At 39.7% G+C, this 13251-nt stretch overlaps 2 protein-coding genes across 2 annotated transcripts; both read left to right on the forward strand.

Moving 5' to 3' along the window:
• The first annotated feature begins 3789 nt into the window (after window positions 1-3789).
• gsx2 (GS homeobox 2) lies at window positions 3790-5467 on the forward strand. The gene is made up of 2 exons (XM_079475676.1): window positions 3790-4358; window positions 4643-5467. The coding sequence occupies exons 1-2, from the start codon at window positions 3971-3973 to the stop codon at window positions 4981-4983; spliced, it is 729 nt and encodes a 242-aa protein (XP_079331802.1). The 5' UTR covers window positions 3790-3970; the 3' UTR covers window positions 4984-5467.
• A 3043-nt stretch (window positions 5468-8510) lies between these two features.
• On the forward strand, window positions 8511-9889 carry LOC306904919 (pancreas/duodenum homeobox protein 1-like). The gene is made up of 2 exons (XM_079475136.1): window positions 8511-8968; window positions 9226-9889. The coding sequence occupies exons 1-2, from the start codon at window positions 8587-8589 to the stop codon at window positions 9501-9503; spliced, it is 660 nt and encodes a 219-aa protein (XP_079331262.1). The 5' UTR covers window positions 8511-8586; the 3' UTR covers window positions 9504-9889.
• Window positions 9890-13251: the final 3362 nt, after the last annotated feature.

Below are 13251 nucleotides of genomic sequence, written 5' to 3' on the forward strand. Positions count from 1 at the left end.
TAATGGCAGCACAAATTCATTTATAACATGTGTCCTGCTCATCCAGAAAGAAAGTGATGGATGAAGAAAAGAGCGAGAGTAAGAGAGGAGAGGGAAGGGTTGGCGGAAGTCATTAAAGTAAACCAGTGCTTTCTTATAGAGGGCAATCTGGAGAGAGTGTTGTATTTATGTGTGTTACAATGATGTGCAGTAATGAGCCATGATAAACATTACAGTAATTGGCAGAAAAACACTATAATCTCACAAAGTCATGATAGACCCAGTAAGTAAATTGTGAATCTGTTTACAAACGAGTGATAGGGAAGCATTATCAAAACAATACAAACTTTCACAGTTCAAGTAGTCGAATAATTGCTGACAATGTAAACTGCACTTTCTTTCTGATGTGCAGTCTGACACTGTTAAACCACGGTTGTTTAAAATGTACTAAATTGCTTAGGCGTTCAAGAAATGTGTTGTATGCATTATACAGATCTTCTAAATTAATTAATTAATTACCTGTGACATCATGAAATGATACAATAATATATAAATATAATAGATTATGCTTTTTATGTCTAGTGATTTTTGCAGTTCATATTTTCAAGAATAATTAAATGACACACACAGAATTCAGTATTGTTAAATTATAAGTTATTTAACACAGTGAAAGTTAAGTAAACATTGATGAACTCAATGTGCTCATCTAGACTAACGTATAAGACCAGTAAACCTCTATTGTGCTTAATTTGTAGCCATATCTCCCAAACACCCTACACATATTTTAAAAGGCAACCACTCAGTTGATTAAAGACATTATACTTTCTCGACTTTATTTCAGCATGTCGAGCGAAACGCAATCGGTATAATGGCTATTCGGTTTTGCGTCTCGCCTGTTGTGGTTTAGTCATGAATGTTTATCTAGTGGTTTGGAAAGAACTGTTGGCTATTAGGAATAGGGGAGCGCTCTAATAAGTGATGAGAGGGGGATATTTTTAATGAGGTTCTAGGGAAACGGAACGCGCCGTTCCCTATGAGTTAAGCGTCACCGAATCTGTCGGCATTTATCTAGTTTTCTGACCTAACTGCGCGCCTTTTACGCGACTTCTCTTTTACTCATTCTTTGCGCACTCTTAATTATGTACTTCAACTTCAGCGTACTGTTTAACGCACACACACATACACTTACTAACGTAAAGACCGCGCAACAGTTGCATTCTGCTATAAACATTCCTATGTGTGTGGTTCGGTCCTTTTTAATAAATCTAATCCGTCATTAAGACATAAATTAGATTTTGACACACACAGGCAATTGAATCTAAGCCCCCCACTCAGCCCCCCAAAACGATGAAATGAAGAGCAGGCCCTGCAGCTGCTATTCAGATGAAGGAGATAATTGGCAATGAAAAGTCACTGCGCTGCATTATGTTGTCTACGGGATCATTGTTCATTTCCCCCTTGCTATTGAAGACTATATTGAAAACCCGAGTGTTTCTTTTCAGTTTTCAGTATTCACCGTGTGTTGCTTGGTTACTGGGAATGGGGGGAATCACCCACTGTATCAGGATGGGCCGCAGGCTGGCCCCTTGCGCCACAATGCAACTTTTGTGAGGAGGCGTTGACACAAATTAATGACACTTATCCAATAAGGCAGTTATGGACCTCTTATAGTGCAATATTGTATCGGACTGAAGGTGGGAGCTTTTGGCAAGTTGGTAACTTTAGATGACTCTTCCATTCGAGTTGCGTACATATAAACAGATATAATTAATTTGCCAATCAGAAATATTAGAACGTGTATTTGCTTACATTTTATAATGCACTCTGTGGACGATTTATTCTATTGAGTGGGCTTATTTTACTTAAAAGTCATATTTGGACTTTATTTTAGATCAAACTACTCTAAAAGAGTAAAATAAATGAATAAAACCAATACAGAAACAAAAAAGAGAGTGTGTAAAAATATTCGCCTTATTTACCTGCATTATTAATAATATTCACCGTAGCGTGCAAATGTATTCCTGACTACCAGAGCAGAATAAATCAAATGATTTTTTTTGCCCTTAAATGGACTAATTTCCCCCTTGAAGTATGAAAGTAATGGCTATAGGTAACACTCTGCACAGTACCCGACGGCTTAAATCTTAAATCCCTCCACGTGGCCCGGCTATAGTCATGGCAATTAGAGCTCATTACAGACTCATAAAGGCTCCCATTTGTAGGATTACTTAATAGACAATGAATTTTTATCTTGAAGAATTGTGGATAAAATATCAGTGAAGACCGGACAGTACGTGGACGCGCGCCGCGCATTATTCCACATGGTTTATCACTCATTCTCTCTCTTATGTCTCGTGCGCCGTGTTTCCTCCATTACAACAATTACAGCCACATTGACAGATGTGTTTGTTTTTTCGCCTTCCCAATTGTGCCTAATTTAAAGTCTTATTCTACCTCGCTTAAGGTCAAGATATGCTGCTGATTTTAGCAATTAAATGCCTATGAAAGCAAAGCACCCAGTGTGTTATCTGATATTAACACTAAATGGTGTTTTAGCGCTTGGCATTTGCCATAAATCAATAAGGCTTTCACTTCTACCAAACACTGTAATAAATAGGCTAAATAAATAAATGCGCCATTTACTGTTTTTTTAGAATATTTTTTACTCTAATAGTCTTATAGATACAGTAAACTATACTTTATATATATATATATATATATATATAATTCATCCATTAGTCCAAACTATTTTTACTGATATAGATTTAGGTTTACGTACTTATAGGCTTACATAATTACTTTCACTTTAATCTACAATCTTATTTATACAAGCTACTGTATAAAAGGTTAAATCTACCCAGAAAGGATAATGCCAGACTTGTCCGAGACCCGACTTCGTCAAAGCTCGCCCACTCGCGCCACTGGCCTCCTCGCACAGTGTCTGGAGGTAAGAGGCGTTCGCTCTCAGATGAAAGTGAAAGCTCAACCCGCTGCTGACCCGCCGAGAGATCAGACCCACGACTCGCTAATTATTGTCACAAGATGAGGGATTAACGCATTTCTGAAATAACTGCCTGTTTATCCACCCTATAAGACCTCCACAATAAACCCATTCTAATTGAATCATAACCGCTATCAAATTGCAAGCGCCCGTACTCCACTGAGATTCATAAATCTTTTATTGCTTGGCCTAAAATATTGTCTAAAGCGACCTGAATTAAGATTGCATTGCCATGCGGTATGTGTTTTATTCATTTTTCTAGTTTGAAATCTGTTTATTTCTAAAATGTTTTTTAGAACAATATTGGAAAGAAGTTTGTTTATTAGAGTCACATCTTATAAATGTGTGCGCCTGCCCCAGAGTGAACAGAACTTCATTGTCATTACAATCATATCGTTAACATGACTTTCCAAAGCGTTAAAAACCGGATATTATAAACGACATTCAAATAACCAATGAATGATGCGACGTATCTGACATGTTTGTCACATGCTCAATTGATATAAATAAACGTATTATTTATATTTGTATATGAATTCGTAAGTGTTCTACATAGGCTTTGTATGTATAGACTGTATTAGTATATTAGGGCGGCAGGGGTTTGGAGCAAGTGCAAAATTATTGCCATCTCACTAAGTGCGGTCGCCTGCAGCTCTCCATAACTTAGCAGAGCTGTTGTGTCACTTGGCTGTGTTGATGAGACTATCCAAAAGCTAACAAGACTCGATGGATAAAGATTTGATTGGAGGCTCGCATGGGCATCACGTGTCTGTGGACACTAGAGGTACTAAAGCCCCTAGGCCGTGGGCGCACGTGGGTGACGTTAGGGCCGGCCCTCTCCAGGGTCCCTTTTGTTGAACTATCAAACATAAGCCAGCTCCTGAGGGCTTCAGAACAGTGTTAAGACCACTGTGTACTGCGCAAGTCTCTGGAGCAACGCCATCAGAGGGATATCACATCATCAGCATCAATACGCAGCCAGGAGCTATCATGTCGAGATCTTTCTACGTAGACTCCTTGATCATCAAGGATCCTGCGCGCCCTGCTTTGAGCGAGCACACGGGTCAGGACTTTCTCATCCCTTTTAGCATGCACTCTCCCGGCGTCATGACCGTGACTGCACCCGTTTGTCCGTCCAGGAAGACAGGCACCTTCTGTGTGTGTCCACTCTGCGTCACCTCGCATATCCACTCTTCCCGGGCCGGAATCCCTTTACTGAAGGGACAGGGTTTCTCAGCCGGTGAGGCGAATTTCTGTCAGAGGTTGGCACATCAACAGAGCACGGCGATAGCGCACCCGGGACACGGACACGCGCCTGTCTGCACGCCCACAAGCTTCGGCGTCACTGACCCTCGAAGGTATCACTGCCTCTCTCTAGGTGAGTGCGCGCGCATAAAACACCTGTTCCTCCTTATCACGAGATCTTTCACAGTGAAGTTTTTGAAAGTGAAAACAACAGTTAGCAAATTGCAACTTCACATAATAATCACTTTTTTTCATTTTTGTAATAATCTCTATATGTGTTTTATCTTCGTGTAATTCTTTTCAAAATTTGTTTTCGACATTTTATTATTACAATCTACAATATATCTGCAGTGACAACATTCGTTGAATTCTGTGGGAGTGTATATTGACCTGTTGGTTTCTTGTTTTTCCTTTTAGGCGCGTCTGATAACAGCCACATACAGAACGGCAAACGGATGCGCACCGCCTTTACCAGCACTCAGCTTCTCGAGTTGGAGCGTGAATTTTCGTCTAACATGTACCTCTCGCGCTTACGCAGGATTGAAATAGCCACATATCTTAACCTGTCAGAGAAACAGGTGAAAATATGGTTCCAAAACCGCCGCGTTAAACACAAGAAAGAAGGAAAAGGTACGCAAAGGAGCGCGCACGCAGGATGCAAATGCTCAGGCAACCACACACATTATCCGCGCTCAGAAGATGAAGAATCCCTTTCACCTGTCTCAGTCTCAGAGGAGAAAGAGACTTTACCAATCTAGGGGAGACATAAAATCACAGACCTAAATTGGCACCCTGCATAGCACATTGAAATGTAGGATCCGTTAAAACGGCTCAATTTGTGGAACAGTTTATGCATCCTTTTATAACCCTGATATATGGGGGTCAATTTCTCCCTTTTCCCTCTGAAATAATTGTTTGACCGTGGCACTAAAGATATTTAAATTTCGTCTTGGCTTGCTGCATTATAAAGCAAACTGTGAAATAATAGCTGAGTGATAGAGTTTTTACTGTTGAAGGTGTTTGAAAAAAAGAGAGCTGTCAACCCTGTTTTTAAGGATAAATGTTGGACATCTTTATGGGGACATAAAACAACCTTTGTTTGATATTGTAAATATGCGGACTGTTAATCCAATGTGTCCTAGAATACTGAGCATTTTTTTCACCCGAATTGTATGTGCATATTAAAGAAAATGTGTATATTTGTATTTATTTAAATAAACAAATAAAATAACGTGTAACTACACTTGTGAACTGCGTTCTGGATCTTACTAATTAAACATTGAACTGAGATTCAACTGTCCATATTTTACAAATGTGAATTTAAAATATATATTTTTCTAAATGTTAAAAATCTGTGTACATTTAGAACAGTATATATGTTGATAGCATGAATAGTTTATGAACAAATCACAACTTTTCATCTGGGATCAAACTAAGGAAAACTTGTGTATTGTCAATCCAAAGGTAACAAGTTAAAAAAAAGATCGTTCGAGCCCTTAAACAATATTTTCTTAATTTGAAACATAATTGAAAGTAATGAGTTAATTTACCATGTGCTCAATGTTTTGACATCTAAATTAACTGTTTTTAACAAGTATTATATTAATATTAGCAATATTTACTGTACAGCAACACACGTGTTCAATTGAGCAGACATCCTTGAGGTAACATGTGCGCACCACTTAAAGGACGTGTCACTGTAAAACGCGTCCAATCTTATCTTTTTCACTTTTACAATTGAGAGGACATTATCGGGCAACGTGAAAAGTTCTCCATTTCTTGTGAAAACGTGCATTAACGTGCAATTGTGTTTACGAATGTTTTATTATCAAATACTTCGGACCGCTCAAACTGTTTAAAAGGGACTCATTTCATTATAGGTTCTAAATGTTCCTACAAACTGAATTATTAACCCGTCATTCATGTTTCTGTAATTGTTTTATTCCGTATCGTTATAAATATGTAGACTCACCCTATAATATCATTAAACATTTGGATATACATTTTCACTTATTTCCCAGTGTTTTTCTCATGTATTCCTTAACCGACAAAAGGCTTGTGAAGAATTTCTATCTCACAAGCCAGGTGATAGTCAATTATACGTCGCCTGATCTCCAGGCCTCTATTCTATGTCTGCTTTTCAAAAGACGGTTGTCCCCATGTTAAGTTAATCCGAAAGGAGTTTAATTGCAGTTTTTGTCCCACGTTGGTTGCTTATGTAGCAATTCCTTCAATACGACGGAGGAAAAAAGCTACGCAGAGCTGGCCAAAGGCTTTGACAGGTTAGATTGTCCTGCCAGGAACTCGCATTTAGCCGGCGGACCCCCGACGGCGGCGAGCTCAAGGCCTTTCACAAGACGTCTACAGGGTTCCTCCGCGCGCGAGAAAACGATTTAGTCACTGTTTCATTAGGCACTATTTGAACCTTTCAACTTGGGCCAAATTGAGGGGGCATGCTGAAAATTGAGGGATTACGTAGGAGGGGTGATAGGAAATTAGAGAACGCTTAATTTAACTCGTGTTCCGTCAGAGTTCGGGATACATTCCTAATTGAGAAGGGAAGCAGGTGAAATTTTGGTCCCACGCAGGTCCTTTCACAGAGAGAATAAATAGCCTCCTTTCAATGTCTCGCTTCACGATCATATATTATCAAGTGAAGGCACCTAATGAATATATATTGAATTGCTTATTAATCGAATTAGACGTCACCCCTCGCAGGTGTGTGAGAGAGATTCCCCGACAAAACGTTTTTTTCAGTCTCGACCTACTCTCGTTTATGACACGGTCCTCCTAGGACACTTTAGTGACTTTATTTCTATTTTATTCTATATCTGAAGCCAGATTTTCGGTTTAGTTTACTTTTAGGTAGTTTCATTTTGAATGCCAGACCAACTAAAATTCAATCTGTCATCTGGTGTTACGGCATGTCTATGGTGCGGTTGGTATAGTACCAATGCCGGAGAATCCGATGCTGAAAACCGAAAATTAAACGTAAACAAAATACAAGTGAGCTATCCAAAGATTACGCACTGTCGCAAAATGGGCAATTACGCATGACAAAGAGCAATTAATAGAAGCCCATTTTAAGCGCTTGCAGCTGCTTTCGCCTGGAGAGAAGAGGGGCACTCCGGTAATGAATGCCTCCCAAACCTGTTTTGTCTTCAGTTGCGAAAACCCCTTCTTTAATAGTTTTAGTGTGGTGAAAAACGCAGTTTTCAGAATCGCTTGGGCTTCATACAGGGGTTCTGAGTGCGAGTCCAAACCCGATTGTTTCAAAGGTGACGATACTGTGAAGACACGTGTCCCATCAGTGCTGTCCATGGTGACTTAATTTAGTGGGAACTTGGTCATCACACAATGTGTCCCGAGCGCTTTTGTCACGCTTTCAAGAATGGGCCTTTTCTGAGACGTGTCAGCTCCTCTTTGATTCGTCCTATTGTTACGTTCCTGAGCGTGCCCACTATATTATCAAGTGTGCCTAGTGGATTTGTCCGGGTAAGAATGCATTGCGCTTCTTAAAGAGGTCAGCTTTGAATAACATAATATATGGTAATATCATCCGTAACAATGAAAGAGAATGTAATGTGTTATTCATTTATTTGATGAACGTAGTTAGGTGGAAATAAGCGTGATTGGGGTCTCTTTGAACTAGTCAAATACAAAAAGTGCTATTCGTTGTGGATTCAAACGTCATTCTATTTAAAGGCCAATTGTATGGTTTTGTTAGGAGACGTGCGTGAGCTGAAATACAATCAAATGCGATCTGATGACAGGTTCAAAATTCAAAGTATCAGTGAAAACAACGATGAAGAGTCAATGAATGAGACGCATATCAGCAGTTATTAATAATTGGCCCATAAACCATAGTGCATTTCTTGAAAAGGAGCGGTCGATATTTTCTGATGCCTATGTAGTTCTTTATATTCTCTCCACCTACGCACCTTTGAATGACAGCTTTACATATTTACATGCGCAATCAATCTCTTAGCTTGCGATAGCGCTGATTAGAATACGCGTTGTAAGTGCGCCTGCCCCTGCATCTTGCATTAAACAAAGTGTGACACTGAACCAAACATTCAAGAGATAAGCGAGCCTGCTGCTGCCTTGACTAAGAACTTCTATATGAGTTTACAATGGCCAGACACACGAGGCCAACACCTTGCTCTCTTAAGTAAATAAAAAATGTCCCTTAGCTAAGTTGACATAATGAATAATTAGCTTTTTATCCATGCTGCCACAACCACGTGACTGACGCCACAGGTGCACCTGAACCTCAGGTGAACGCGTATTTTGCACGCATACGCTCGATGGCTGCATGGACGTCGCTTTGGTGATCCGACGGGTTTAGAGTCCAGTCCGGGATGGATTCTCTGGATGTGTTCTACAGTGATAACTTTGATTCACCGACATCAAACAGCTTTGAGACCAATCCACCTGCGTGTCGGTATTCACAAATCACCCAGCAGGAGATTTATTCTGAACCTCTGTATTCTTCATTGGACTGTCGTGTGAGAGGAGACTGCGTGCCCTTTGAGCGGCCTCCGTGTCAACACACGCTCGCGTTCCCTGCACAGTCGCACTCACAGAACTGTCTTCGGGTCGAAGACCAACGTATCGATGCCTACCGCGTGACCAATGAGCCGGGGCGCGGCGCAGAGGAAACTGGCACTCGGCTCGGCGGTCAGGTGGCATTTCCGTGGATGAGAGTTTCTAGATCTCAGCCCTGTCCATCGCCTACAGCAGGTGTGTACGGGGTTATAATAATAATTATGTAAGTAATTGAAGTATAATGAAGTATAAATAATGCGTGAGTGGCTTCTAAATATGGTTCAAGGATTTGTGAAGTTCGAGAGTTTGGAAGATCATTGCGTAATAGCTGCGCTAGCTATTTCTGAATGCTTTTAGTCGTTTGGATAAAATGCGTAAATATGAGAGAAATTGATACGAACGCATAACGATGGTTGTCATTGTAAGTTTTGTTATGATCTTGACAACTGTAGGAAACTACTTTTGCGAGGACTCGGACGAGCAGAAGAGGATTCGAACCGCTTACAGCAGGGCCCAGCTTCTAGAACTAGAGAAAGAGTTTCTGTTTAACAAGTACATCTCCCGCCCCCGGAGGTATGAACTGGCTACGACACTTAATCTAACGGAACGGCACATCAAAATATGGTTCCAGAATAGGCGGATGAAGTGGAAAAAAGAGGAGGCGAAAAAACACAGACGTTTGGAAAATGGAGAACAAGAGCACAGCGCTGATTCAACGTCAAAAATATGACTTTTTGGGACACAGAAGGCTTTCTCTTTAAACTATCCATAATCAAAACCAGAATGTGAGAACACTAAGAAAACTTTCTTTGCTGTATAGTCAAATGTTGCCTTGGCTTGTAGAATGTCCATTGTTGGTGACAATCATGTCGTCTGCTTGCTATAAAAAGTACACATGGCATGAAGATTTTGTGCATTAAAAAATAACATTTTATTTTATGTTTTGATCAAAATTATTCGGACAGTATGCATATAATACGGATTATTTAATGATTATTTTAGTCTTTTGCACATCGAACGAAAACCAAGTAGCCTATATGTTAAATAACGTTGTAAACACACATTTAGTTTGACTGTTTATATGGTTAACATAAAAAGGTTTTTGTTAAGACATGTAAATAAAAACAAAAGTCATACAAGACCTTATCACTGCTCTGTGTTTTATTAGTGCATTTTGCAAAAAGAAAGGATTTGGAAAGACTTGACATTACGAAAAATTGATATCCCAGATAATATTTATCTTATAAAGCGCCACATTCTGATCGTCTGTCACAATTTTAATGTCATTCTGCATGCACTTCTAGTCTTGGTTTTAAAATAGTTTATTATAGGCTACTGAAACATTTTGCATACTGCTCAAATTAAATGACTTTTTATTTTAAGCTAACGCGTCTCATTTTAAAATAGCAAATAGGCCTACACAACAAAACTTCATAGTGTGTCTTCCATCAAAGTATCGCAAAGTTTAACCATAGGCTATTTAGTGCGTCATATGCGGCCTTTTATGAGAGAAAAATCGTAGGCCTTAAGCGAGTAAAACAAGCTGAACACAAATAAGAGGGTTTCCCTTTAAACTGACAGCTCCAACACCAATATGCTTTAATTTGAAGTAATTATAGCCGCAACCTAGAGACTGCTGTTCAAACCTAGCAGTTTCATGATGTTTAATAATTTACTGTTTAAGTGACCATGAAGCAGCAGGCAGTAGGTGAGAAAGCTACATGCAGTGTTGTGATTCGTGCCCTGACTGTTTGCTTTATCACTTTCCACCCTCCTGGGTTGAACGCCTATGATGACTCAGTGTTTGCATCCACGGCCAACCTTTATTCAATATTAATTGTTTTCTGCGGTCAGACTTGACTGCCTCCGCTACAAACGCAACAAATTAATAGCAGATACATAAAAACCGCTAGTTTCAGAACGCTGGACAGCGCATGTGTGAGAAGACCGCGTCATTTAGTCCAGTGACCCAGTCATGAACTGACCCTTATCAGGACTCGGAACTGTTCGTCATCAATGTTTTAAGAAATGCATGGAAAACAACAGGTAAAAAACAGTTTGGTCTTGGAGAAAAATAGTTTAGGCGCCGGCCGAATGTGCTATACAGCGTGCAACATATAGGCCAGATCAAATATAGCCTACCTATACACATATAACTATTAGGAATTATACGGATTTGCATAAACCAAATTTGGTTATTATTAAAATATCCTAAAATGTTATGCTAATATTTTATACATCCCATTTCTGATTTGTTTTTACATTTAACACAGTGCGATGGGGAAATGGTTGGCAAGAGAAAGGCGAAGTTCTGCGTCACAAACATCTGTATCCGTTTTTACATGATCGTTTCCTCTGTACATCATCTCCTTCTTACACGCGCGCATTAACTTTAGTTAGAAGAAAACTATACTCTGTTCAGCCTGCAAAAATACACCTTCAGTTTGTCACTGGCAGTGGTCTCACAGGGTACGTCCGTCGTTGCATTTTGAGGGCACTGCGCCCCAATAGCTGAAGGATGTGTTTCTGACATTGTGCCGATGGACATATACGCCACCTTGTGGTTGTTTCTATATGAAAAGTATAAATTGAAATCATTTGTGTCTCTTCTTAGGAATGAATGCATTGCGTTTACATATTCCAGAGAATAAAATCTCTGATAATAACTTCCAGACATGGCTTTGGCTGTCTGTGTAGTGTGACAGAAATTCACACTCCCTAAACATTCTTAAAAATTAAAATCAGAAAACGCAAACTAACAATCCGCTCAAGTGAAAAAATAGACATGAGAACATACACGGAATATAATAATAATTATATTAATAAATATAACTGCAAGCAGTAATTACGGGTTTCTCGTCATCTGAGCCATCCAAGGCACTGTGACATCATTGAACAGGCTCAGGGGGCACTACCCAACACACCCACGACGGATCAAAGTCCTGCACACACAGAAAAATGACAGGATTAAGCAGCAATCCTTGGGTAGAGCAGACGGGAATCACGCGAAGCTCAGAAGTGTGCGGTCTCAAACATTCATTCAGGGTTCTTCATATGTATTATACTACTTAAATGCAAGTCAGTTGGATTATTTATTAAGGAGTAGCGACCTTCAACGTACATTCTTCACGTTAATATAATAATGGACCCTGTAATGGTCACACAACAAAAAAAACTCAACATGTTTTGGATCATTATTGACCTAGAGAGTCCAGAGAATTGAACTGTGGTGGAAATTTTGAAATTGCTTGAAAATCTAAGAACTAGTTAGCAAAAGTAAGTTTTTAACATCGTCACCGAGAACTCGTGAACCGTTTGATCTACATCAATGGATCAAGAGGCAAAATTGTTCAGAATGTGGAGGACTATCGTATGATATCATTAGTTTGTATAAATGTCAAATGTCACGTGATGCACAATTGTTTAAGAAATGAAATACGCGTCAATTTTGCCATTTTTACTCTGTTAGCGCCACTTAGTGTCCAAACGCCACCTTCTTTTGTAGGTGACCTCGGGGTGATGGTCTACACATATGTTCCAAGCCCCATGATGATGTGTTAATCCGTTCTGGATTTATGGTAATTTTAATGTGATAGGCTCCGCCCATTTAAAATTTTGGCGTGCCTAAGCGACGGTGAAAGGAAATTTCTATTTTTTTCAATGATTATTTACATTCACACTCCACAGAAGTCACATCTGCATTGGTTTGGTTCCAATCGGTTGAAAAACCAAAGACTAGTTCGCGAAAGTAGGTTTTTGACATCATCAGCGATAACTCACGAACTGTTTGATCGACAGATGCATGTCCAGAGGCAAAGTTGTTCAGAATGAGAGGAGCTATCATATGATGTAAATAGTTTGAGTATATGTCAAATGTCACGTGATACACAATTGTTAATGCACTTACTTCGCCCTCCGGTGGCCGAATGAGTTCATATTTCTAGCCCAGCGAGTGTCAAGCCCAGCGAGTGTCGTTTCGATCGGCCTCCCTTAACCCTGTCTAATGAGTGCTCAAAATTCATTGGCCGATGGCGGCCATGTTTTTTTGGGAAACGCCAAAATCCTTTTATACAGTCATGGTGCATGACACAAAGACACACCATACAAAATAATAAGTTGATCGGGCAAACGGTTGCGTAGTTATAGCCCTTTTCGAGTTCTTTGCTCTTATAGCGCCACCTAGTGGCCAAACACCGAGTCTTTTTTATTGTGACCCCGGACTGAGGGTCTACATATATGGTCTAAGCCCCGTGAAGATTGCTCAAACGGTTCACGAGTTATGGTCATTTTAGTGAAACTGGCTACTTCCGGTTTTGATGCCCCTAGCGACCCTGAATCGAAATTTCAATTTCTTTTTTTCAATTAATATTACATTCACACTCCACAGAATTCATCAACGTTGGTTTGGTTCCGATCGGGCAAAAATCCAGGGACTAGTTCATTTTTTTTCATAAAATGCAAATTAGCGGAAAAATGTG

Source organism: Barbatula barbatula, assembly GCF_947034865.1.
Source record: "Barbatula barbatula genome assembly, chromosome: 15".
NCBI classification, from domain to species: Eukaryota; Metazoa; Chordata; class Actinopteri; order Cypriniformes; family Nemacheilidae; genus Barbatula; species Barbatula barbatula.